The sequence below is a fragment of the Clarias gariepinus genome, chromosome 3, assembly GCF_024256425.1.
Source record: "Clarias gariepinus isolate MV-2021 ecotype Netherlands chromosome 3, CGAR_prim_01v2, whole genome shotgun sequence".
Classification (NCBI taxonomy): domain Eukaryota; kingdom Metazoa; phylum Chordata; class Actinopteri; order Siluriformes; family Clariidae; genus Clarias; species Clarias gariepinus.
Window position 1 is genome coordinate 40,584,340 of NC_071102.1, and position 26,484 is coordinate 40,610,823.

At 41.5% G+C, this 26,484-nt stretch overlaps 1 protein-coding gene across 1 annotated transcript in view; it reads right to left on the reverse strand.

Annotated features, from left to right (window-relative positions):
- Window positions 1–26,484, reverse strand: part of pth2rb (parathyroid hormone 2 receptor b) — a 61,422-nt gene that overhangs the window by 23,700 nt on the left and 11,238 nt on the right. Inside the window, exons 5-8 of the mRNA XM_053492524.1 lie at window positions 18,310–18,493; window positions 18,042–18,195; window positions 7,487–7,547; window positions 7,229–7,295 (exon numbers count right to left, since the gene is read on the reverse strand). Coding sequence (XP_053348499.1) covers window positions 7,229–7,295; window positions 7,487–7,547; window positions 18,042–18,195; window positions 18,310–18,493 — 466 coding nt within the window. The remainder of the gene's footprint in view (window positions 1–7,228; window positions 7,296–7,486; window positions 7,548–18,041; window positions 18,196–18,309; window positions 18,494–26,484) is intronic.

The window sequence follows — 26,484 nt, forward strand, 5'->3', positions numbered from 1 at the left end:
CATCACTAAGCCACTGGTTATCCTGCCCTGGTTTTGCATGGCCCTGTTTTGCCTTATCATCTTTGAGTCTGATTCCGTCTGTTCTGTCTAAACCCTGGCATGTTTCCTGATCGCCGAGTTGGCGCTTATCCATGTTTGATTGGGTTGCTGATTTGTTCATTCATAAATATCAATTTCAACCGTATCCTCCTCACACTGGCCCTGATAACACCTTCATAATTGCGAATCGGAAAGCAGTCGTTTTGTGCACAAGCTTCTATGCCTTGAAAAAATTTTGCTGAACGGATACTCGACCTTCAGGAGCCAGAAATAAATTAGAAATTAGGAACTGGGTATCCGTTCAGCAAAAAATATTTGGAGGCATCTGCAGCGCCTGAGTTCTGTGAATATTTCTCACCTCTGGTATTAGGTGATGGGTTGTGTGCTTGTGCAGGATGCCCAGCTAATTTAAAAAATGTCTCAAACCTAGATCTGACAAAACTCTTAATAATTATTTGTTGAGGCGATAACATGGGTGAAAAAAAAAAGATTGATGTAGTTTTTTGAAACCATTGTGACTGCTGTTAGGTTATTTTTACTTGCTTCTAGCTGCAAATTTGTTTCAAATTGAGTGGAGAAAGCAATATCTTATTAGGTCTCAGTAGAAGTCCTCATTAGAACAGTTTGCCTTATGAATACAAAAGCAGCGTGTGATTTCTCAGCAAGGATATGGGAATAATTTGGTAATTTGGACAGCTTTATGCTTGTGGGGTCTGAAGAGGTGGCCTCCTGCTACTGAGAAAAAAAAAAAGCTTTATACTGTGCATCTTTCAGAATAAACTTAGTATCATGTGCCTTGTCTACCAATACCTATTGTACCCTCAGCTTGGATTCTAATTTGCACATTATACAATTCCACGATGCGGCTTCTGACCCTAAAACAAACTTTTTTCTTATGATAACACTTTGAGATAAACCTCAGGGGGAAATTTATTTCTAAGTAAATAAAGATGAGGGCATGTACCCACACAGTGTCAACTTCAAAACTTTCCTCTAAATTGCCCAAAGCCTTAACCACTGAGCTGCCGTTTGATGTTGGCATGTGGGTGCTTGAGGTACCTGAGGTCTTAAGATGCACTTTGAAAACATTTCCAGCTGTCAAACTTTCTAAGAATTGATCAGCGAGGTTACATTATTATTATTATTATTTTGCTACATGCTCACACAAATAACTGTAACTCACTCATCATCTATACTGCTTTATCCTGTATACGGGGTCACGGAGGGCCTGGAGCCTATCCCAGGAGACTGGGGGGATGACAAACACACATATACACACACTTACATGCTCATTCACACACTACAGGCAATTTGGGAACAGCCAATCTGTCCAGATGTCTTTAGACTGTAGGAGGAAACCGGAGTACTTCCCAAGGATAGGGAGAACATGCAAACACAATGCACACAGACTTGAGGTGGGAATCGAACCCGGAACCTGGAGGTGCAAGACGACAGTGCTTACCACTATGTCTCATATGTTATTATTGTGTTTATTTAATTCATTTATTCATCTCCAATTTTGATCAGGAGGTTGTCAGTTCAAATCCCAGCACTGCCAAACTGCTACTGATTCTGGCGAATGTAACACATTCTGGAATTTTACCGTTACTCATATGTTTATTTTGGAAGACAGCTATGCATTTATGGGCCTCAGTATAATATTAAGCTTGTTTTAAATTGTTAAATCAAAAGCATAACCTGCCAGCACATTTTAAGAAAAGGGACCTGACAATCACCCGAACGCTCAACAAGAGCAAATGGAAACGCTTCTGAACACACTAACACTCAGAGTCATTGATGTCTGAAACTGCAGACATCAGACCATAACGGACAGAATACATGAGCTACCGTGACCTTCCGCTGCAGTGCTTTTAAAGCTATTGGTGATACTCAGGGGCAAGTCAGTAGGTGACATTTCTTTGTGCTAATAATATACAGTAAAGCAATGTAGCTAAAGGAGGTTTCAAATACCTTATTCCTAAGTGTTTAGTGTGTAGTGTATTTCAATCCATATGTGGCATGGTGCAGGTGGCTGGCTCGAACTCTGCCGATCCCCTGATTCTAACAATGTGGCCAGTTACGCCACCTTGGGGATTGCACCCAAGGAAATCAAACGACCCTAATTATTACCTTAACTAAGGCACCCAGATACGTTCACTGAAAATGCAAAAGGCGTGGATTCCGTACATAAACATGTTTATTTTCTTGCAAACGATCATACACATGTAACAGTTCAGTAGTTATGTATAGCAATGCTAAAAGTCGTTGCAACTACATCATCAAGTGTATGCTAGGCTAAGAAAGTGTGGCATGGTTATACAGAAAAGACAGATTGTGTGAAAAAGGAGGTGGGGTATTGGTTTACATCAGACATATTTTTAAATGCTCTTTGATTAAATTGGTTACATTTGGGTTGGATTATTTAAAATGAATGTTTACATGTCTCTCTAAAAGTAATCAGAGAAAAGTTTCGTTGTCCTGGATAAACAAGAATATTCTTCAACTAATGAAAAAGAGGGATCTTGCATTGAAAAAAATCCATATCAACAAAAATGCAAACAGATTTACCTATTTTTAGAAGCTTAAGAAATAATGTTAACGAACTGAGAAAAGCAAAGTCAGCTTACTTCTTGCAGTTGTTTCTCTGCTGATTCTCGGGTCAATAGCTCACTTATTTGGAAACATTTGAATAAATTAAACAACCAGAAATACAGTCAAAGTAAAGGCACAACTAAACTAAATATAAAAGGAAAGGTCAGTATTGATGCTATGGAAATTGAAAATTAATTCATCTCTTTCTTTCTTAGCAAATTTCAGACCTGTCCATCACATGATGTAGTAAGAGATTCACCTTCATCATTTTACATTGGACAGGTTTATCAGAGCAAAATCCATAGAGTCATTAATTAACTAAATATTTCGTTTAGATACTTATTTTTATTAAAAAACAGAGTAAAACATTAATAAGGCCAATAGTACACTTGGTAAACCTCTCTATTAAAATGGGTGTTTCCACAAAATTTTAATACCTACAGTAAATTTAAAACTAGTTATTTCTAAATTTTTTGAAAAGTTAGTGGCTGAACAACTAATGAATTATCTGGCAAAAGAAAAACTTTTAAATCCCAAATAATTCGAATTTCGACCGAAGTATTTAACAGAAATGGCTATATGTCTGTGGGAGCAGTGTTTATAGACTTTAAAAAGTTTAATACTGTAAACTTCAATTCAATTCAATTTTATTTATATAGCGCTTTTAACAATGGTCATTGTCTCGAAGCAGCTTCACAAAGATGAAAGAAATTCAATAAAAAAAAGTGGTAACCTTGGTCCCTGTGCATTAATGGATGGACCTGAAAATTGGAAAATTGTTTATAGCAAGAAATTAGCCACAGTCAACAAATGTTTGCCGGTTTGCATCCTTTGCAAATACTTTCTTACATTATGTTACTAGAAAGACACCTCGTTGGTTCTGTACCATCTCGTTTTTCTGTGATACCGTACGTTATATGTAGAATGCCAACGGACAGAAAGAAGAACGTTAAGCTGGTTTAAATCATACCTGGATGGCAGATACTAATGTGTTAAGGTTAACTCAAAGTCACTACTTTTAAAATGCAGGTGTACCTAGGTTTTACATTGGGTCCTTGTTTTTTTGTTTATATATAAATGATCTACCTGCAAGTTGCAAGGAGGCTGGTTGCCAAATGTATGCTGATGACACATTTGTATTTGTAACAGCAGAAACTCCTTGTCAGGCTGCAGAGATGTTAACCAGGCAGCTGGCCAGTGTTTTCCAGTGGCTGCAGGATAACTGTTTAACGTTAAATTGTACTAAAACGTTTTCAATGTGTATCTCTCAAAGCAACTCAAATCTACTGTATATGCATGCTATGATTCTATCACATACGTCTTGCTGTGTGATTGTCTGGGGCCAGGCCTTCCAATCAGTTATCAAGTCTGTAATGTCCTTATACAAACAAACTTTAAGTGTAATGGATCAGAAACCAATGAAATGGCATCACTGTCAAATTCTTCAAAAGTATAATTTGCTTCATTTTAATATTTTTTTTGAAGTTTTCATTCATAAAAATTATATTTAAGTGTAAAAATGGGCTTGTGCCAGATGCGCTGAGCAAAAGATAAGGCACAATGAGGCAGCGTGATCTGTAGATGTCCTCTACTGAGGGGGAAGGGGAAAGGGGAAGCCAATCATTTCCCGGACCATGGCAATGATCCACTTGATTGCTCTCTTGTTAGCTGAAGTGCAGCTGCCAAAGTCCATTGCAAATGCTCTGCCTTCTTCACAAGTACTACAGGGTTTTTACTCCAGAACAGGTCATTGTCTATGTGTTCATCCAGGAACTTATTTACTTACAAGTCTCCACTGATGTGGATTGAAAGATGTTTTTTAATTTTTTTTCCTGGTTACATCTATAATGAGCTCTTTTGTGTTTAACATGTTCAGGACCAGGTTGTTATTAATGCGCCCTGCTGTCAGCCTCCAGAACCCATCCCTAAAAACTCTCATGCCCCTAGTGATGAGCCCCACCATCATTGTGCTGTTTGCTGTTCCAAATGGTTAAGTGATGTTAGAAGGCTGTGGTTATGGCTTTATGGATCTAATGGCCTTGTATGGAGACTGTCAAAAGAGGGAGAAGCAAATGATGATATGGTGTTTCCAGGCTAGTTTTGTAACATAGCAGTGAACTTCAGGAGCTGGGCAACTGGCGCTATTCTGACCATGTTTGTTACCACATCTGCAATTTTATCATGGACAGCAAATAAGAACAAAGAGTAAGTGTGAAATTCTGTGTGAAACTGGTCAAATTTGCCACTGAGACATTTGACATGATGCAGCAAGTTTACGGTGATTCTGCAATGAGTCATTCAAGGTGTTTTTTATATGAAGGATTTCTTTGCAAAACAGATATCTCTGATATTTATTAAATTGTCACGAATTATAATTTTGTTATGCATCCCAGCGAATATTAATCAATTTGGTTATTGCATTTATTGCAAGAATTTCATCTCTTTTTGTGAATGTAAATAAACTCTCTCTCTCTCTTTCTCTCTCTCTCTCTATATATATATATATATATATATATATATATATAAAATTCAGCAAAAAGCCAAATTTTGGATCAGCGTTTCTGCAGCCATCAGTGAAAAACTGCTTCCCGTAATTTATCATGCATTAACTCTTGGCAGCTTTATAATTGTGGACACAAAAGCAAAAACTTACTTTGACAATTGCCAGCTACTGTGCTTGGCTAATTAGATAATTAACAACATATTAAGGATCTGCAGCATGCGAAAGAGAGAGAGAGAGAGAAAGAGAGAGAATAAAATAAGCTACATTATTGGAGTCTGTGAGTCAACATTTTGTTCCTACATTAAACATAATACTCAAACCAATTAATTTTTATGGCTTTTAAGCTTTTATGGTAAGTAAATAATTTAATATTTTATTAAGTTTAATTAAAAACAATATTCTCAATTTAATTTTTGAATTAATTACAAGGTTATATTACATGTTACCTAACTTAATTAATTCAATAAGCACCACTAAACTAAGATAAGTCGTGGCCAAAAGTTTTGAGAATTACATAAATATTGAAAATTGGAAAAGTTGCTCCTTAAGTTTTTATAATAGCAATTTGCATATACTTCAGAATGTTATGAAGAGTGATCAGATGAATTGCATAGATTTTTTATCCAGATCTTTGCCATGAAAATTAACTTAATCCCAAAAAAACCTTTCTACTGCATTTCATTGCTGTTATTAAAGAACCTGCTGAGATCATTTCAGTAATCGTCTTGTTAACTCAGGTGAGAATGTTGACGAGCACAAGGCTGGAGATCATTATGTCAGGCTGATTGGGTTAGAATGGCAGACTTGACATGTTAAAAGGGTGCAAGGTGTTCCCTCCAAGTGTTCCCTCCACTTGTGTAATGTTTTCTGTGCCACTGTCTGTATACACATACTGTAACGCCTAAGCATGACAGATCCACCCCCATGCTTTATAGTTGGCAAGGTGTTCTTTTCATGAAATGCTGCTTCTTTTTTTCTCCAAACATGCCTTTGCTGATTGTTGCTGAGAGTCACTTTATTTTAACTTCATCAGTCCACAGCACTTGTTTCCAAAACGTATCAGGCTTCTGTAGATGTTCTGTTGCATACTTCTGACATTGGATTTGATGGTGGGGATGCAGGTAAGGTTTTCTTCTGCTGACTCTTCCATGAAGGACAGCTGTTGCCTTGCATCTAACGAGCTGATTAAGGTCTGAAACCTTGTAAAAAAATATCTGAGACTCTGGAATTCATGGGGTGCCCAAACTTTTTTTACAGTGCCATAATAATGTTTTTATTTTTTATTTTGGTTCAATTTATGGCAGAAGAAGTGACCATGCATTAATGTTTGCTGACAATATTGTGCATGTTGTTTATTTCCAAGAGAGACTGTGTTAACATCTTTTCAATTAAAAAATCACAAAAATCTGTTATTTATCAAGGGGTGCCCAAACTTTTGCGTAAGTCTGTATAGATAGATAATCATAGATATAGATAATTATTATAGATATTAATTATTTACTGGTCATGGATTAATGGGGTACATGTGGACAGGACCAAACCTTGAAATTATGGATCCCCTGATGAAATAGTGTATTCCTCTGCATCCCTCTTAGATCCAACCTTAGTGTTTCTGTTGGTTGAGGTTGAGGCCCTGGCTTGCTGACTGGAGGGTCCGGGGTTTAAGCCCCACCACGGCCAGGTTGTAAGTCTCTTAAACGTATTCCCATGCCGTTACTGGTCTCAAAGCCCAGGCAATAAAGGAGGAGATTGAATATCAGGCTTGCATCCTGGCCTTATAAAAACCAATATTGCTATAGAAATTACGGAACCTACATAAATGAACCAAATGAATAAACAATCATAACCTCAATAGTTAAATAATAATATGCCTATAAAACCCATATGGCTGTCAGTAATGAACCGGACTGACGCAGATGTTATGTTGGAAAGAAAAAATCAATAATATAAAATCCTTGATAATTTGTGTGCCAATGAATTTGCCTGATCCATAGCCAACATTAATAATCAAAGCAGAAATAGAAGCATGTGGACTGAAAGTTAACTCTGAGCTGTATGCTAGCAGAACGATTCTAACATTAGTTTTTTACTTACTCCAATTGCTGTCAAAATAGGGACCTGGTAAATCCACTTAATATTGCCTGCACTTAGTTCCCAGCACCTGGGGGGGAAAACATACAGTGAGGAGAAATAACAAGTTTAAATCCGCAATGACAAGTCTGATTTTCTGCATTCAATCATTTCCTGGGCTTGTGTGAGCACACTGTGTACTGTATCTGTGTGCATGAGACGGGGTCACTGTGTTCATGTGCATAGGCTTGTGTTAGTGCGTGAAAGATGATTGGTCCTCACCGAGCATCTGCCAAAATAGCTCTGACGACCGCCCAAGCTGACACAAAGAGAGCGGGAACACCTACACATCACACACACACACACACACACACACACACACACACACACACACACACACAAATTAATTTATATATTCAAACCTAAATTTTGTAAGTATTATTTTTGTTTTCATGTTATTCTTATATTCAATTATAGTGGAAATTATATCTTTAGTTGATCTTAAGTGTATTATCTACTGTAGGGATTATTTATTTATTTATTAATTTGTTTATTTTGGAGTGGAATCCTTCTGTTCTATTCTATCTTTCCATTTTATGTTACAGACAGTCATACTAGCATTTCATTGCATATCATACTGTGTAACAACAAATCAAAATCTAAGATAAAAAAAATAAATAAATAATAAATAAATAATAATAAATAAAAAAATAAAAAAATAATACTGAATGGATATAGAGTGGTACCTAGGTATATGTTTTTAAAGCATATTTTTAATATTTTTCTTCATTTACATTGTTTTTTTTAATTGTTTTTGTATGCACAAATTTGATTAGAGTTTTGGAAATTGGTAATATTGGTAATATTGGCCCGATATTTTTGGTTGGCTGGAATTACTTCCTATCAGAAAATGTGTTTCGCAATACAAAACTTGACAATCTCCAATTTTCCCACTTGGAAGATACTATTGTTAACACAAATCAGGAATCCAATAAATTTGCCCCTGTCCACCACCTGGTCACTGTATACAGAATGGTAGTTAGTTGTCCATTTCCGGTTTTTACTTCCTGGTGTGATCATTGCACAAGTAAAGTTGGTTACTGATGTGATACAGTGAGGTTAACAGTGATAGTTATTGTTACTGTTTGGACCATTTTTTGACAATAGACACACTTATGTCAATACTGTGTGTAATTTCAATTATATTTCAATTTGTACAGTATATTTCTATTTTTTATGTACATCATATTTCTATTTTTATTTTTAGTTCTATTTTTCCTAGCACATTTCTATTTTTTTTCTAGTTCTATTTTTCCTAGTCTTTAATTTATATCGTATTTCTTTTATTCATATTTATTTCATATTTATTTCTTATTTGTAAACTTTAATTCTCTTTTAGGGTTAATGGCAGTCGTATAAGCATTTCACTACATTTCGTACTGTGTATGACTGTGTATGTGACAAATAAAATTTGAATTTGAATTTGAATTTAATAAACCTGTAAGGGTCCTCCACTAGAGGTCACTGTTTTTAGTTTGTAGTTTTTGTTGGCCGACTCAGTTTCCCAGCAGGCACCTCGGTCAGGTGATGCAGTGCACACCTGAACCGAGGTAGCCATCAACCAATCTATAAATAGCTGTTTAGACTGGGAAACTGGGTCGAGCATTTTTGGGTATTACCACTGTCACATGTGTGGGCTTTTGTTCTGTTTAGTTTTATGTTTAGTTTGTACTTTGATTTTAGTTGTGTTGACTTGGGCTCTCTTACCGGCAATGTCTCTGTGTATGTTTTGTGTGTCTGTGTTAGTGGAGCTGATTCAGTCCTGTCCTCCTGTGTTCTTGTGGTTAGCTAGAGCAGGTAAGTAGTTAGGTGTGTGTGGGGCTAGGAGCGTGCTTAGCTAAGATCTATATTGTGTTACAGTAACTAGCATGCTTCTAGCCTTAACCCCTTTGTGTCTCTAGCTGTCCTGTGTTTCCTCTACCCCTAGTGTTCCAGTGTGCCTAGGTTTAGAGTGCTGTCCCTCCTGGCTTGGGAGTAACGACTAGCTTGTGAGTGCTGCCTCCCTTAGTCTTGGAGGGCTGCCTCGCCTAGCCACTGGGTATCCTTGTCTGTGTTTCTGAGCCCCTATTCCCTAGTGTGTTTTAGCTATTAGGTAAGTATAGCTTAGTGCATGTTGGGGCTGAAGACATGCTTAGCTAGGTGTATGTGTAGCTAACTGCCATGGTTAAGCAGTGCTTAACCATGTTTAGCTAGAAGCCATGCCTAGCTGATTGCCATGTCTTTAGCCTTTGTCCTGTCCCTCTCTTGGTCTCTCGTCTCGTCGTTACGTGTCTCCTGTCCTCTCCAGTGTCTCTAGTGTCTCCTGTGTCTCTAGTGTCTCTAGTGTCTCCCGTTCTCCCTAGTGTCTCGTTTCAGCTCCACACCTCGTTTATGTCCTGTTGTGTTTGTCCCCCGGTTATGTGTCTCGCCGCAGGGCGTGTTATGTGTCTCGCCGCAGGGCGTGTTATGTGTCTCGCCGCAGGGCGTGTTATGTGTCTCGCCGCAGGGCGTGTTATGTGTCTCGCCGCAGGGCGTGTTATGTGTCTCGCCGCAGGGCGTGTTATGTGTCTCGCCGCAGGGCGTGTTATGTGTCTCGCCGCAGGGCGTGTTATGTGTCTCGCCGCAGGGCGTGTTATGTGTCTCGCCGCAGGGCGTGTTATGTGTCTCGCCGCAGGGCGTGTTATGTGTCTTGCCCTGTCTGTGTCTTACCAGAGAGCCCCTGTCAGCACAAAGTTAAGTATCGTTTAAGTTTGTTTGTTTCTTTGTTTGTATCTTTATTTATATTTTGTTTAATTATTATTAAAAAGACTCTTTTTTTGATTACACCACCCCTCTGCCTCTATGCCTGCTCCTTCCGCCCACGGCGTTCAACACCTGCCAATACACCCAGATCGTGACAGAATGCTCGACCCACCAAGGCATAGCAGAGGGGGCTGGGACTAAAGCGGCAGCCTCACGTGGAGGCCACAGCTGCAGCACCCTTCAGGCCTCACGTGGAGGCCACAGCTGCAGCACCCTTCAGGCCTCGCGTGGAGGCCACAGCTGCAGCACCCTTCAGGCCTCGCGTGGAGGCCACAGCTGCAGCACCCTTCAGGCCTCGCGTGGAGGCCACAGCTGCAGCACCCTTCAGGCCTCGCGTGGAGGCCACAGCTGCAGCACCCTTCAGGCCTCGCGTGGAGGCCACAGCTGCAGCACCCTTCAGGCCTCGCGTGGAGGCCACAGCTGCAGCACCCTTCAGGCCTCGCGTGGAGGCCACAGCTGCAGCACCCTTCAGGCCTCGCGTGGAGGCCACAGCTGCAGCACCCTTCAGGCCTCGCGTGGAGGCCACAGCTGCAGCACCCTTCAGGCCTCGCGTGGAGGCCACAGCTGCAGCACCCTTCAGGCCTCGCGTGGAGGCCACAGCTGCAGCACCCTTCAGGCCTCGCGTGGAGGCCACAGCTGCAGCACCCTTCAGGCCTCGCGTGGAGGCCACAGCTGCAGCACCCTTCAGGCCTCGCGTGGAGGCCACAGCTGCAGCACCCTTCAGGCCTCACGTGGAGGCCACCGCTGCAGCCCGCTTCGCGCCTCACGGGGAGGCCACCGCTGCAGCCCGCTTCGCGCCTCACGGGGAGGCCACCGCTGCAGCCCGCTTCGCGCCTCACGGGGAGGCCACCGCTGCAGCCCGCTTCGCGCCTCACGTGGAGGCCACCGCTGCAGCCCGCTTCGCGCCTCACGTGGAGGCCACCGCTGCAGCCCGCTTCGCGCCTCACGGGGAGGCCACCGCTGCAGCCCGCTTCGCGCCTCACGGGGAGGCCACCGCTGCAGCCCGCTTCGCGCCTCACGGGGAGGCCACCGCTGCAGCCCGCTTCGCGCCTCACGGGGAGGCCACCGCTGCAGCCCGCTTCGCGCCTCACGGGGAGGCCACCGCTGCAGCCCGCTTCGCGCCTCACGGGGAGGCCACCGCTGCAGCCCGCTTCGCGCCTCACGGGGAGGCCACCGCTGCAGCCCGCTTCGCGCCTCACGGGGAGGCCACCGCTGCAGCCCGCTTCGCGCCTCACGGGGAGGCCACCGCTGCAGCCCGCTTCGCGCCTCACGGGGAGGCCACCGCTGCAGCCCGCTTCGCGCCTCACGGGGAGGCCACCGCTGCAGCACGCTTCGCGCCTCACGGGGAGGCCACCGCTGCAGCACCCTTCGCGCCTCACGGGGAGGCCACCGCTGCAGCACCCGCCGAGCGCCTCGAGGAGGTCCCAGCAGCAGCAGCCGCCGAGCGCCTCGAGGAGGTCCCAGCAACACCAGCAGGCCTCATGTGGAGGCCCCCACCTTCGTCCAGTAGCCCTTATTCAAGGCTCACCGCCTTCGGAGCGACACCCCAGCACAGCGTCCAGCACCCGGCTTCGATGTCGGGCACCCACCGCTGCACGGCGGAGGAAAAGCCAGTACTGCATCGGCCGCCCGGATTGGGGGACAACACAGCACTGTCTTCAGGGGCTCTACTTTTCAGAGCAATACAGTGCTGCCCCCTCCGCCCGGCCTACAACAGCGATCCGGTGCTGCCTCCGCCACACAGTTGACTATGGGAGCTAGCCCGTCGGGGTCGGGTGAAGGGACACCAGGGAAGTGCCCTGGGACCACCAATAGCGCTCCGGAGGAGCGGTTTAAGGGGGGGGTACTGTAAGGGTCCTCCACTAGAGGTCACTGTTTTTAGTTTGTAGTTTTTGTTGGCCGACTCAGTTTCCCAGCAGGCACCTCGGTCAGGTGATGCAGTGCACACCTGAACCGAGGTAGCCATCAACCAATCTATAAATAGCTGTTTAGACTGGGAAACTGGGTCGAGCATTTTTGGGTATTACCACTGTCACATGTGTGGGCTTTTGTTCTGTTTAGTTTTATGTTTAGTTTGTACTTTGATTTTAGTTGTGTTGACTTGGGCTCTCTTACCGGCAATGTCTCTGTGTATGTTTTGTGTGTCTGTGTTAGTGGAGCTGATTCAGTCCTGTCCTCCTGTGTTCTTGTGGTTAGCTAGAGCAGGTAAGTAGTTAGGTGTGTGTGGGGCTAGGAGCGTGCTTAGCTAAGATCTATATTGTGTTACAGTAACTAGCATGCTTCTAGCCTTAACCCCTTTGTGTCTCTAGCTGTCCTGTGTTTCCTCTACCCCTAGTGTTCCAGTGTGCCTAGGTTTAGAGTGCTGTCCCTCCTGGCTTGGGAGTAACGACTAGCTTGTGAGTGCTGCCTCCCTTAGTCTTGGAGGGCTGCCTCGCCTAGCCACTGGGTATCCTTGTCTGTGTTTCTGAGCCCCTATTCCCTAGTGTGTTTTAGCTATTAGGTAAGTATAGCTTAGTGCATGTTGGGGCTGAAGACATGCTTAGCTAGGTGTATGTGTAGCTAACTGCCATGGTTAAGCAGTGCTTAACCATGTTTAGCTAGAAGCCATGCCTAGCTGATTGCCATGTCTTTAGCCTTTGTCCTGTCCCTCTCTTGGTCTCTCGTCTCGTCGTTACGTGTCTCCTGTCCTCTCCAGTGTCTCTAGTGTCTCCCGTTCTCCCTAGTGTCTCGTTTCAGCTCCACACCTCGTTTATGTCCTGTTGTGTTTGTCCCCCGGTTATGTGTCTCGCCGCAGGGCGTGTTATGTGTCTCGCCGCAGGGCGTGTTATGTGTCTCGCCGCAGGGCGTGTTATGTGTCTCGCCGCAGGGCGTGTTATGTGTCTCGCCGCAGGGCGTGTTATGTGTCTCGCCGCAGGGCGTGTTATGTGTCTCGCCGCAGGGCGTGTTATGTGTCTCGCCGCAGGGCGTGTTATGTGTCTCGCCGCAGGGCGTGTTATGTGTCTCGCCGCAGGGCGTGTTATGTGTCTTGCCCTGTCTGTGTCTTACCAGAGAGCCCCTGTCAGCACAAAGTTAAGTATCGTTTAAGTTTGTTTGTTTCTTTGTTTGTATCTTTATTTATATTTTGTTTAATTATTATTAAAAAGACTCTTTTTTTGATTACACCACCCCTCTGCCTCTATGCCTGCTCCTTCCGCCCACGGCGTTCAACACCTGCCAATACACCCAGATCGTGACAAAACCTTACACATGGATCCTAAATACCAATGTATGGTAAGTTTAGCTACAATTAAATAAGTTACATTACAATTAATAAATTACAAAATACATTTAATTACAAATTTAATTACAAAAATAAATTACAATTAAATGACTTAATCAATTACATCAATTTTTCCTGACATGACGCCAAGTTCTAACACAAAGCTCTACTAAACTGTCAAAGTTAAAGAACAGCAAATTTACTGGGTTTTCACTTCGCACATGCCTCCTTTCCAGGACTACTCATTATTTCTCCTTAGAGTTGGCAGGTCTATCAAAAATAAAAATCTTTATGCACTCACACAACTTAACTATCCTGGAATGTTCCAGATGGTTAAAAATAAATAAACGGTCATGGTTCCAGTAAAGGGCAATTCAACAACACTCATTAAAAATTTTTTAAAAAAGTGTAAAATTAAAAAAGTATATATAAAGTTAAGATGATTATACTTCCAAAAATGGGCACTTTTTAACTTTTTAAAATAGTTGTGACTATTCAGTCAATTAATTTGTCAAAAACATGGAAAGAATGGCACAAGATTGATAAGATTAAGTTGCAGAATGAGCACTGAAAACTATTTTCTTAGTTGGGTCACTCCATTAAACTGCAGTCAAACCAGGACATGATGGTAAAATTTCTGAAATAGGAATTTTGACATTAGACATGAGAGCATATAAGTCAAAAATCTGAAACTAATCAACAATCTCTCAGGATGTTTAAACTCGGATATTTTAGGGTAACTCCTTAATCTTTTTTTTTTTTTTAAACCAAGGAGGACACATATAATTATGTAGTTGCACATACATATTCGTGGAGTGCCTTCAGTATACCCTGCAAAAAATGGTTGCAAGTGTAATATACTGTAGATGCAGTGGCTGCACTTTTTATCAAGTGACCCAGTTCCAGCAGAAAAATATAAGGTGTGTGTGTGTGGGGACGACGACGACGACAGACACACTAATTACTGCTTTCAGTATTACTAGTGAGAAGGAAAGTGCTAGAGTAGCCATATGCCAGCTATAAATTTACTATTTTTCATTGCCAAAAGTATTTACTCACTCATCCAAATCTTTGGATTCAGGTGTTCCAATTCCAATCACTTCCATGTACACTTACAGTATAAAATCAATCACCTACTATAGGCTTGCAGACATTTGTGAAGACACATAGTGCACAGAGAGTCAATAGCTACAGACTTCATGTCCTTCAGATTAACTTAACAGTGCATAGAGAACTTCATGGAATGCAGAGCAGCTGCATCCAAGTCATACTTTACCAAGTGCCATTTAAAGCATCGGATGCAGTGGTGTAAAGCACGCTACCACAGAACTCTAGAGCAGTGGAGATGTGTTCTCTGGAGTGACGAATCACGCTTCTCTGTCTGGTAATCTAATGGATGGGTCTGGGTTTGGCGGTTGCCAGGAGAACGGTACTTGTCTGACTTTTAATACTTCAGCATACCAAGACAGTTTGAACAATTTTATGCTCCTAACTTTGTGGGAACAGTTTGTGGATGGCCTTTTCCTGTTCCAACATGACTGAACAATAGTGCACTAAGCAAGGTCCATAAAGACATGGATGAGTAAGTTTGGTGTGGAAGAACTTGACTGGTCCTAACCTCAACCCGATGGAACACCTTTGGGATGAATTGGCAAGGCCTTCTCACACAACATCAAAGTCTGACCTCACAAATGCGCTTCTGGACCTTGTGGAAAACCTTCCCAGAAGAGTTGAAGCTGTTAAAGCTGCAGAGGGTGCGGGGTCAACATCATAATAAACCCTATGGATTAGGAATTGGATGTTATTCACATTCATACTGTATGCACCATGTGAAGGCAGATAAACGAATATTTTTGGCAATGTAGTGTATATAGCTGACTTATGGCTACTCTTAATAGTAAGACACACATTTTCTCCCCTCGTCCTATATTTTGCTGCTAGAACTGGGTCACTCTAAAAAGAGTTCACGTTTATATTGTCATATGACATCCAGGAAAAAACAGAGTGCTTTTAAAAAAGCATAACCCGTCATGTCTTGACTGAAGAAGAGCAGCCTGACAAGAGCAAACTGGACATTAGGAAACGTCTAATCAGAACTAGGAATCAAGATGGCACAGAGGAAATTACAGAGTATTGCAGAGAATGTGGTGGACATGATAACTTCGAGTGCCAGGGCTTTAATCTTTAACAGAACCTCAGAGATGGACTGGCTTCATTTGGGGATGATGTGGCTTCTGGAAATGTGACAAAATTGAAGTCAAGCACATTCAGTTCAGTTGAGACAGATACCATCTCAGGCCTAAATCCCAAACTATTACAGACTGTTACCATCTGCCTTAATAGATCTATTGATAAGCAATTAGGCATTTGTGCATGAGGAAGTAAGAGAAGTTAAGCAACATTATAAATGTAAAATCTTTAAGCTAAAACTATGTGAAAGCACAAAGCCTCCACCTCAAACAAACTGAAAGAGCCTCATATAGCATAAGACCCCTGAGACAGATTAAGGCCTCTCAGTCAGCGGAGTGTGCTTTCAGGCAAAATGTTTTCAATAAATGGCTTGTCTTTTTTCTAGTTCAATATAAAAGTATTTTCCCTTCAGTTGAATCACTGTCAATTCCCAACATTTTTCAATTCTCCAATATATTTTTGTCCCATATCCACAAATACAAATGATGGAATGTTTAATTTTAATTTTTCTATATTAAAATAAGACCTTTGGTAATTGATTCCATATTATAAAATGAGACCAATCACATTAAACAGCTCGAAAATCTCTACTACTTTGGAAAAAATTATGTCAATTAAAATGAATTAACCCCTTTTGTTAGAAACATGCTTAGCAGATAACCTGAATATGTAAGGTATATTTTCTTTCTTAAATTGTGACCTGTGACCTATAGTCAGTGTTTAAAGTTTAACAAACAAATATATCTATATGTTGGTGAATCCAAAGCTAATACTTGTATATGTGGTGGTATCAAAAGGTTTTGAGATTAGCTCTGTTTACAAGCGCTGATGCCTTAAAACCTGGGGATGAATTCTTGATGCACAATGCTGCAATGTTCAAAAAAAAAAGATGATGAGCATGCAATTCATCTCAGCATTGTACCCATATGCATAAGGGTCCCCATACTGTAGGTTTCATCACCAGTTATGATCCTCAACATGAAGGATGGGTGATCTACGGCACATTGACAGAGTTCTGGGCAGCAGCCTGGGGACAAAATTGGCAGCAACACGCCGCATGTTCAAACCACACGTGAGGATTGCCTGGACTGTTCTGTATGACACACAAACAATGGCAGCAATGTTGTGTATTGTTCCCCGATGATCATCATGCACAAATTGGTGAATGGTTTTGACATTTTGTTAAAGGTTTTCAGGTCTCATTGTTGTCTTCCATTGATGCTCTTCTGCGTTTGAAGCATGCGTGCCACTCAAAACATCTTGAACCACTCACCATAAACTTGCCAATTCTGTCAAATGTCTCTATGGCAGATTTGCCCAGTTCCACACAGAATTTCACTTCTTGTTCTAACTTGCCGTCCAACATGGAGGTCAGAATAGCACTAGCTGCACTGCTCCTGATGTACACAGGACAATGTCTTTTGGCAAACTTTTTGATGCCATCTCATATAAAAACCTAATACAATAAAACATAATGGGAAAGAATTATTCCTTATAGTATATATGGTACTTATGCAGGTATGTTCATATGCATGATGTCAGTCCTTGCCCTCTATTGCTAGCTCTCTCTCTCTCTCTCTGTTATTTCTTTTATATTCCTTATTTTTCCATGTACCCGCATTGGATATATATTATTGATTTGATATTTATATTTTTATTTTTATAAGTCTGCTATACACTGTGAAAGTTTAATAAAAAATTATGTTCATATTAAAAAAAAAAAGGATTTTGTTTGTACAATTATATGCATATTTTGATTAAAATCTGATCTAAAGTTTATTTATATATAATATATTCTTTGACGAATTATTTTAGGGTACGGCCTGTAAGTCATTATTTATTTAAGGCATGTTGCTGTATCGACAATTATGCAAAAACCTGCATGGCATTCAGTCAGAGAGTTAAAGAAGACACCAAAGAAAGCAGTCCTCTAAACATTTGCACTTCAAAGCTATCAGTTCTGCTTCACAGGTGATACTGTGCATCAAACAGAAACGATGAGAATGAGAAATCATAAGGGACTTTTGGCAATCAGAGCAAACATACAAGAGAAAGCACTGAAACAGAACAAAATGAGATGATCTGGACAGCCACAATCACATGCACTTTTTCTGGCAAGGAAAAAAAAAAGTTTTATTAATACTAACAGTATTAATTTCAACAGTGGATGAAAAGATGATGGGAATAAAAAAAAGGTGTTAAAATTTTTAGGAACTTTTTAAAGATTTTAAATTGATATCTTTAACGTGTATTGTTCTGATGTGACGAGACAAAAAAAAAAAAGAAAAGAGCACGTCAGAAAGTGAAATGAAAGAAAAAGGAACAAGAGTAGGAGTGTAAAAGTGCCTCAGGCATAAATCCTGCTTTCACAATAAGCGGATTGGGCTCACTGTGTACCACCAGTTATCACATCCCACATAGAACACCCTTAACACGTTTTACAGAACGTGGGAAAAACAAGAAGCTGAACACTGGCCAAGTTATTTTCCAGCTTCATCTTGCTGAGAAGTTAGGAGCTTCTTGTTAAACACTCACACACACACTCACCCCATCCTATAAGCGTGAAGCCCCAGAGGTACTTGAAGTCAGAAAAGAAGGCCATAAAAATAAGGCTGTGTAAGTAAAGTCCTTCCACTAGGATCCAGTAGTAGTTTGTGGCTAAGAAGTAGATAAACAGCAGCACTGTGATTTTACAGCCAACCTGCATAAAAAAATATATTTGAAGTTTACTATTCATCATTTATCCTAAAGAACATGCTGATTATTTTTTAGCAACATATCCTGTCTTTAAAATAAATTAAAAAAAAAGACTTACATACTGAGTCTTGTCCAGAGGGCTAATAGAAACCACATTGATGTCGTCCATGAGCACAGCGTCGTACTGCTGCATGCCGCCATTGGCGTCCACCACAAGGTCTTTTAGAAATATGCTGACAGCACGCAGCATAAAGGAGACAAACAGGTGCATATGGATATAGTTTCTGGTGCAGTGAAGACGCCTGTGAAGACAACAAATGATATGCTTTCACACCTTGAAATCGAATATCCCATATTTCAGAAACACTTTTCGTAGACGATCAAGGACGTACTTTCAAAGAAGTGGCAAAACCTGTATGTTGTGTTCAAATGAATGCTACAAAACTTTTTTCTAAAGTGTAACTAGTGACCTACTATATTCCCAAAGCGGTATACAAATTATGTTACAATTTGTAAGCCATGCAGTTGTTGACCTACACAAATTCAGGCATCGTATTTTCATTCATTCTGTAGAGCATTTATGAGGTCAGGCATTGATGTTGGACGTGAAGGCCCGGCTCACAATCTCTGTTTCAAAGGTTTTCGATGGGGTTGAGATCAGGGCTGTGTGTTAGGGCCGGTCAAGTTCTTCCACACTAAACTCATCAAACCATGTCCCTTGCTTTGTGCACTGGGACATAGTCATGTTGGAGTAGAAAAGGGCCTTTCCCAAACTGTTGCCACAAAGTTGGGAACAGACCATTGTCTAAGATGTCTCGGTACGTTGAACCATATAGTGTATTTTTATAGCAGTAAATAGTTTAAAATTGCTTTGAAACTTTTGAGTATTAAAAAGTGGCTCATCATTCAGCCCCAAATTCTGAAACGTAAGGAGTCAGGCCTTGTTCACACAGGCATTAAATTTTTGGATAAACGAACGCGCTCTGAACGTCCTAGACGTTTATGTTGCGTTTTGTGGTGGCGCTTGATTGACTTCTACACTGGCGTTCGTTTGTCTCTGTCTAACGCCAGCCTGCAGCCCAAATTGTATTTGGTGTGTTAACCTGTGGAGGCAGTGTTGGGCACTGGAAGCCCTTGTCATTTTATTTGAGGTGCCTTCTTTTAATATGGACCATTTTGCTATATTAGACATTAATCTTCTTGTTTTAAAAATTCTTGTAATACAGTACGGCGACGTCGAGAGAGAAAAATCACAGCCACTACTGGGTTAACCCTCTGACTGCACAACGTCAGATTAGATTAGATTAGTTTAATTAGAAGTTTTTTTTTTATTACTGTCGGATGTCAGTTTCCACTTTTAATTGGCTGGATCAACTTCCTCCGACATTTAATTTTCCTTTTTTTCCGCATTTCCCTACGTATTTCATGTAGGATCATGGGATATACAGTATCCAGTCCTCTAAAGCGCAAAATAAAGAAAATGTACTAGAAGCGTTTTCCTTGCGTTCGCTGGGATTTGAACAGAAAGAAAAAGCTGCATGCAACGTTTATTTGACGCCGTATAAACGCACAGCCAGACAAACGCATATCCCCAAAGCCCGTATGAACACTCTCATTGACTCCCATGTGTAGAAAACCCTCGGCGCTTGATCTGCGCTTACTGGACATTACAAACGGCAGAAAAACGCTTAATTTTCACACCCATGTGAATAAGGCCTAGATCTCATTAGCATCATAGAGTGAGAAAGCATGCAGCTTAGGTCAGACTAATCGGAAATGGAGGAAATGATGTAAAGATCAGAATCCTGGGTGACATGACACAGAGCACTGCCCGGGGTACCTCTTTAAAAAGAAAAGGGAAATAACAGAAAAAAATGAATGTTCATTTTTAGGATTTTGAACATAATCAAAAAATTCCAAATTGTAAACATTTCTTCATTTAATGTGTGTGAACTTTGAGCTAGTTTTTGTGAAGTGTGAACTTGTACAACACTGTGAAAAGACATACTGTGGTAAATTGGGTTTAGTTATTATATTATGTTATATAACTGCTTGAGATGGACAATGCTCAGTTGCTGATCCACAAAACAGAATAAGTTTAACCACCCTATTTTAAACAGATTAATGATTTTTTTTGTTTATGTTATGAAATGACGATGAGTGTGTGAACATGCCGATGATCTGCAAAATAAAATTAAAGATATGCACTGTAATATGTAATGTATTTCTCACTCACTCATTTACTGTCACTCATCGTCTGTACGGTTTTATCCTGTATACGAGGTCACAGAGTCCTGGAGATTATTTCGGAAAACATGGGCATGAGGTGGGATACACCCAGGACAGGGTGCTAATCACAGGTTTTACACACGTTATGGACAAACACCAATTAGCCTAACCTGCATGTCTTTGCACTATGGGAGGAAACCGGAGTACCCAGAAGAAACCCACCAAGCACAGGGAGAACATGCAAATTCTATGCACTCAAAGGAAAAATTAAACCTCATGCTATAGAAGTGCAAGATGACTAAGCCATTGTGCCGCCTAAGGTATTTCTCTTTTTGTTAAAATGGATTTTACAAACTCCATAATGGAACTGTATCATCTAGGAACCAGTATTGAACTTCTGGTATTGGTATCGTTACCGGAATAAAAAAAACATAAAATGAATACCCAGCTTACTCTGGAACTGTTACCCAGCATACTCTGGAACTATTCTGGCAGGATAAACACTTTCCTTCCAAAATATATACAGTACCTTTAGGTAAGTACCGTATGAAGCCATAGCTTTTTTTTTTTTTTTATTATCATCTAACTATTCAGTGCACCCTGTAAATTGGGATTATAGAGCACAACACCCCCCTCCCCCAATGATAGAAATCATTATCATACAGTAGATCAGTCATATTAATATAAATTTATAATATATTGACTTATAATCATTCTTCCCCTTAAATTGACAAAATGCTTTGATAACACTTTACAATAATGTTCAATCATTTATAGGTAACAAAGCAGGAACTAGGCAGAAAAGAATGAGTAATTGTTCCTCAACACATATCTTATTTATATTATGTGCTTATTAATTACTGAGTATGTATGTTAGCTGAAGTTCACTATTAACTAGTCAATAATTAAGTAGCTTTAAAGGAGTAATTGCTGACTCCTACAACCCCCCTGCAGAACTACTATAATATTTTTATAATAAGCACTGATTAATTACTGAACACATATACATTAATTACCATTAATGTATTATATTAAAAGACCTTCCTCCTAATATCTCAACTTTATAAATTCTAAATAAATTAATAAAATCTTATTCACTTACTCATTATCTTTCCCCAGTGGTTAAAATGTAAAAAAAAAAAAAAAAAGTTCAAAGGGGATGGTGTGGTCAAGTATTTTATTTATTTATTTTATATATAAATATAATATAAATATAGGTAAATATATAATAAATACACACAACTAACTATACAAATAAACTCTTGCTCTCAGCGTGAAAGAGTTCTTACAATAACTCGCGTGGTTATCCTGCCTGTTCGCGTTACTTCCGCGTTTGGGTTTACTATCCACGCTACAAGGGCTAACTGCTAGTCTTCTGATCTGCCTCCAGTTGCCTGTGACAGAATGACTGAGCCATCAGCAGTAAACCCAGTGAATTACGCTCACCTCTGCGACGTTGTAAACAGACACGCCGAGTTGATTGAGCAGCTGAACGGTGAAGTCGCGGCTCTCCGCAGTAACGTCCAAGACATTTTGGCCTTGCACTGTGAGGTGGCGGAGCTGCGGCGGAAGAACACAGCGCTTCGCGAAGCTGCCTTTCTTCCAGCTAGTCCCTCCCCACGGCCACCTCTACTTATTATCCACCACTGAGATGCAGGCGATGTATCCACCATGATGTAAGGCACCATCCGGCCCTCCTCCTCACCTACCGCCACAGGGTTCTTCTTTGTGAAAAAAAATGGCGGTGAACCTTGCCCGTGTGTCAACTATCAGGGGCTCAACAACATCAATATCAAGAACCGGCACCCGTTGCCTCTTACTAACTCAGCCCTGGACGCCCTCTCTGGTGCCACCATTTTCACAAAGTTTTCTGGTGCGCCTACAACTTGGCGCGCAGAGAGGGTGATGAGTGGAAGACGGCCTTCATCACCCCCACTGGACACTACGAAAGTCTAGTTGTCCTATTTGGACTCTGCAATGCCCCCGCAGCCTTCCAACTGTTTATCAACGATGTCCTCAGAGACATGCTAGGTCAGTGGGCATTCGTTTACCTGAATGATATCCTGAGATATTCACGCACAGTCGACGAGCACGTCCAACACATCAGGTCAGTCCTCAAGAGATTGCTCGCCCATCAGCTGTATTGTATGTTGGAGAAATGCACTTTTCATGAGCACGCCACCACGTTCCTGGGTTTTGTCATCTCGCCCCAGAGTGTGGCCATGGACCTGCAAAAGCTGGAAGTTGTGCGTCATTGTCCCCTACCCAAGACCCTCAAGCAACGGGAGCCGTTCATCGTCTGGACCGATCATCAAAATCTAATCACAATCCATAATTTAAAACAGCTTAACCCAAGTGGTGGGCTCTATTTTTCGAACATTACAATTTCCATCTATCGCACCGCCTGGGATTAAAAAACAGCAAGGCCAACGCTCTCTCCCAACAACACGAGGAAGACATCCCCCCAGCAAACCCTGAGCCTGTCCTCCCACTATTCAAAATCATCGCACCACTCCGTTGGAATTTTTGGAAACGAGGGTTCGCCAAGCGCAGGCCGCAGAGACAGAACCGACAGGTGTGCTGCCTGGACGACTCTACGTACCCAACACCATGAGAGTGGAGGTCATTCAGTAGGCCATTCCTCTCCCCTCTCTAGACACCCTGGCACTCGGCGCACCCTCCAGTTTATCCAGCGCATCTTCTGGTGGCCACCCATGGCGAAGGATGTTGACGAGTTCGTCCAAACGTGCCCAGTGTGCGCCAGAGCCAGGGATACCAACCAGCCAACCCCCGTGGAAACTTCAACCACTTCCTGAAGGCCTTTTGTTGTCTGATTAATTCCACCTGTAGTCTGTCATTCGGGTACCACCCCCAGACTAACGGTCAAACAGAACGGACCAACCAACAACTGGAGCGCTACCTGAGATGTTTCGTTGCCGATCGCCAGCGCTCCTGGGCCCGCTCCCTCGTCTGGGCTGAACTGTCCCACAACCTCCACGTCTCATCTGCCACTAACTTGAACCCATTTGAGGTATGTCACGGTTTCCAACCTTCGATGTTTGACCACCAAAAAACGGTGGTTGATGTACCATTGGCCCATGGGACCAAGCAAAGACAGCCATCCGGCACGCCAACACCGTCTACGTCACTCAACATCGCTGTTGACACCCTCTGGGACGACTGTACAATGTAGGTGACAAAGTATGGCTGTCGACAAAAAATCTCCACACGGAATCACGAAAACTCTCACCCAGCCCTTCATCGGCCCTTACCACATCACTCTCCGGATCAACCCTGTCACCTACTGGCTCCAGCTGCCTGCGGCACTCCGGGCACCCGGTATTCCACACCTCACAACTCAAACCCTTTAAACTGTTCTCTTGGCTGTTATGAAAATGCAAACAGTGAGAAAAATAACTCAAACTTGTGTGAGCTTGTGAGCAGCGCGTTACAATAATAAATTCCGAACGGCTAATCGCTGTTATTTATAGTTGAATGAGTTTCAATAATTAATTTTCAGGACAAATTTTACAAAATACACAGCAATATTATTCTAAAGGGGATGGTAACTGTAATGGGGATTTTACAGGGAGGGATGGTTTTTGTAATTTTTTTTAATTCCCTCACACTCCCCTAAAATCGAGCCCTGTACAGTATATACCACTTTATCCTGTAAATAGGGTAATTGAGGGCTTGGAGCCTATTTCAAAAGGGGTGCACCCTGGACATGCTACCAATCTATCACAGGTCATATACACATACACACATTATGGTTAATTTGGGAACACCAATAAGCCTAATTAGCATGTCTTTGGACAGGAGACAGGACTCGAACACGGATCCTGGAGGTGCAAGGCGACAGTGGTAACCACTTTGCCACCATGATGCCTTAACACTATCTAGAATTAAAACCCCTAGTGCCCACAAAGTGCACTACATAAGTGCTGCAGTACTACTGCATTACAACAATAATTATGCACTGAAAGGCATTAAGCAATGGTGGTCAGTGGTACAGTAGGTTTTCTACCGGCCATGTAGAAAGCTCAGGTTTGGTTCTAACCCAATGCCCAAACCCCAGCCACTGGATGCAGTGCCAATTCCAAGCATAGATAAAATGAAACGATTGCGTCAGGAAGGTCATCCCATATAAAACCTATGCTAAGTTGTGTGCAGATCAAAGGTCTATCTGCAAATCAAAGGTTGTGTGCAGATAACCACCATGCCTCATGTCATGCCATACCAACCCTAAAAGCTAAGAATAAAAGGAATAAAATCACAGCTGCAAAATTTTTTTTTTTTTTTGTCTAAATCTGCTCATGTATCTTGAAATCTATTCCTGTCTGGGATTCTGAAACGTACAAAAGAAAAAAAACTAATAATAATTGCATGGTACAAAACTAGTGACAGCAATCTGCTGGTTTCTTTTTGACAAATGTCAAAAATTTACAAAAAATTTTACCCAATTGTAAAATCCAATATCATTCGCATGCCAGTAACAGCTGTTAAAATGATAGCAGTTGATATATAGGCTGACACTGCAATCCATTTTATTTTGATACAGATGAATTAGCCATTGCAAGATTCCTACTGTATTACACATGGCTTTGGAAGGAGCTTTATTTTGCAGCATGCGCCACAAATTCCCAAGTCATATATTTGTATGCGCATACTGTATATAGTGCAGCCCATTCAAGTTTGTGATAACGTGGCCAATAACAGGGTTACTGCAGAAAACATACTACCATTACTATTGCAGGCAGTTAATACCATCAGTAACATTTTATACAGTATAGGTGCAATAACAACATCAGAATCATGCATTAGGTTTAATAATCAGAGCAAACAAAAAAAGGAAATCACAAAGCACAGAGATAGGTAATATCTATCTGCTTCTCTTACCCCCTTCATCACTTGTTGTCTTTCCTTATTTAGTGAATCCAAATTGTCTGAGCAGGCAGGGCCATTTCCAATTTGACATTCTGATTATACATAAACTAAAATTTAAATTAATCTATTTAAATATGGTACCCACTTAGTGATGAGGTGTTTATGTAGCTGTGTAAATTTAGCAATTCTAATCCTGTGCCACTTTGCATAGATGCGCACAGCAAGAATAGACACAGATCTGAGCCATTGCTTCAGTTGATGTGAAAGTGGCACTACTGGTGCCAATACACTATGCTAGGTCTTGTCCACTGTATATGAGACACCTACAGAATGTTCGAGATTCTGCATTAAAAAAAAAAAAAAAGAATTACTAACAAGTTTACTGTAGGTACATAAAGATAAATTGACACTACCAGTCAAAAGTGTGGACATTGAGAGTTTGGATGTTCAGATTTGGCTACTTCTTATGATCTGTAAATCCTTCATATCCTTCATAATATACCTAGATGGCAGATGTGTGCACAACTTTGCCAGGTTTTGCGATTTAGAAGTTATGTGAAACCAGCAGGTACTAACATAAATGCATGTACTGTAATTGGGGAAATGCATTTTTTAATCTCATTGCACATCTCCTGGATCTTGTCAGTCATCAAGAAGGTGATTTTAATTGCATCCTCCACCCAACGTCAGACCCATCCAAAGCATCATCTGGGCCATTTATACACAGACACAATACTGGTCCCCTTTTCCCCCTTTTATTTAATCTAAAGATAAACCGCTTGGCTATAGTTTTAAGGAAATAGGCAGATATAGTAGGTATAAATAGGGATGGGTGTACTCACTTGTAGATTTGTAGATTTCACTGCATGCAGATGACCTGATAATATACACTATATATCCAACCCAGATACATCCAACCCTAAAGTGATAAAACTTATAAATAGTTTTGAGTTTTCAAGGTTTGCGGGGGGCCTGGAGCCTATCCCAGGAGACTTGGGGGTACACCCTGGACAGGGTGCCAATCCATTACAGAGCACGCACACACACACACTACGGGCAATTTGGGAATGCCAATTTACCTAACCTACATGTCTTTGGACTGAAACCCACCAAGCACGGGGAGACCAACTACACACACACACAGACAGGAATCGAACCAGGCCAAGAGTTGAACCCG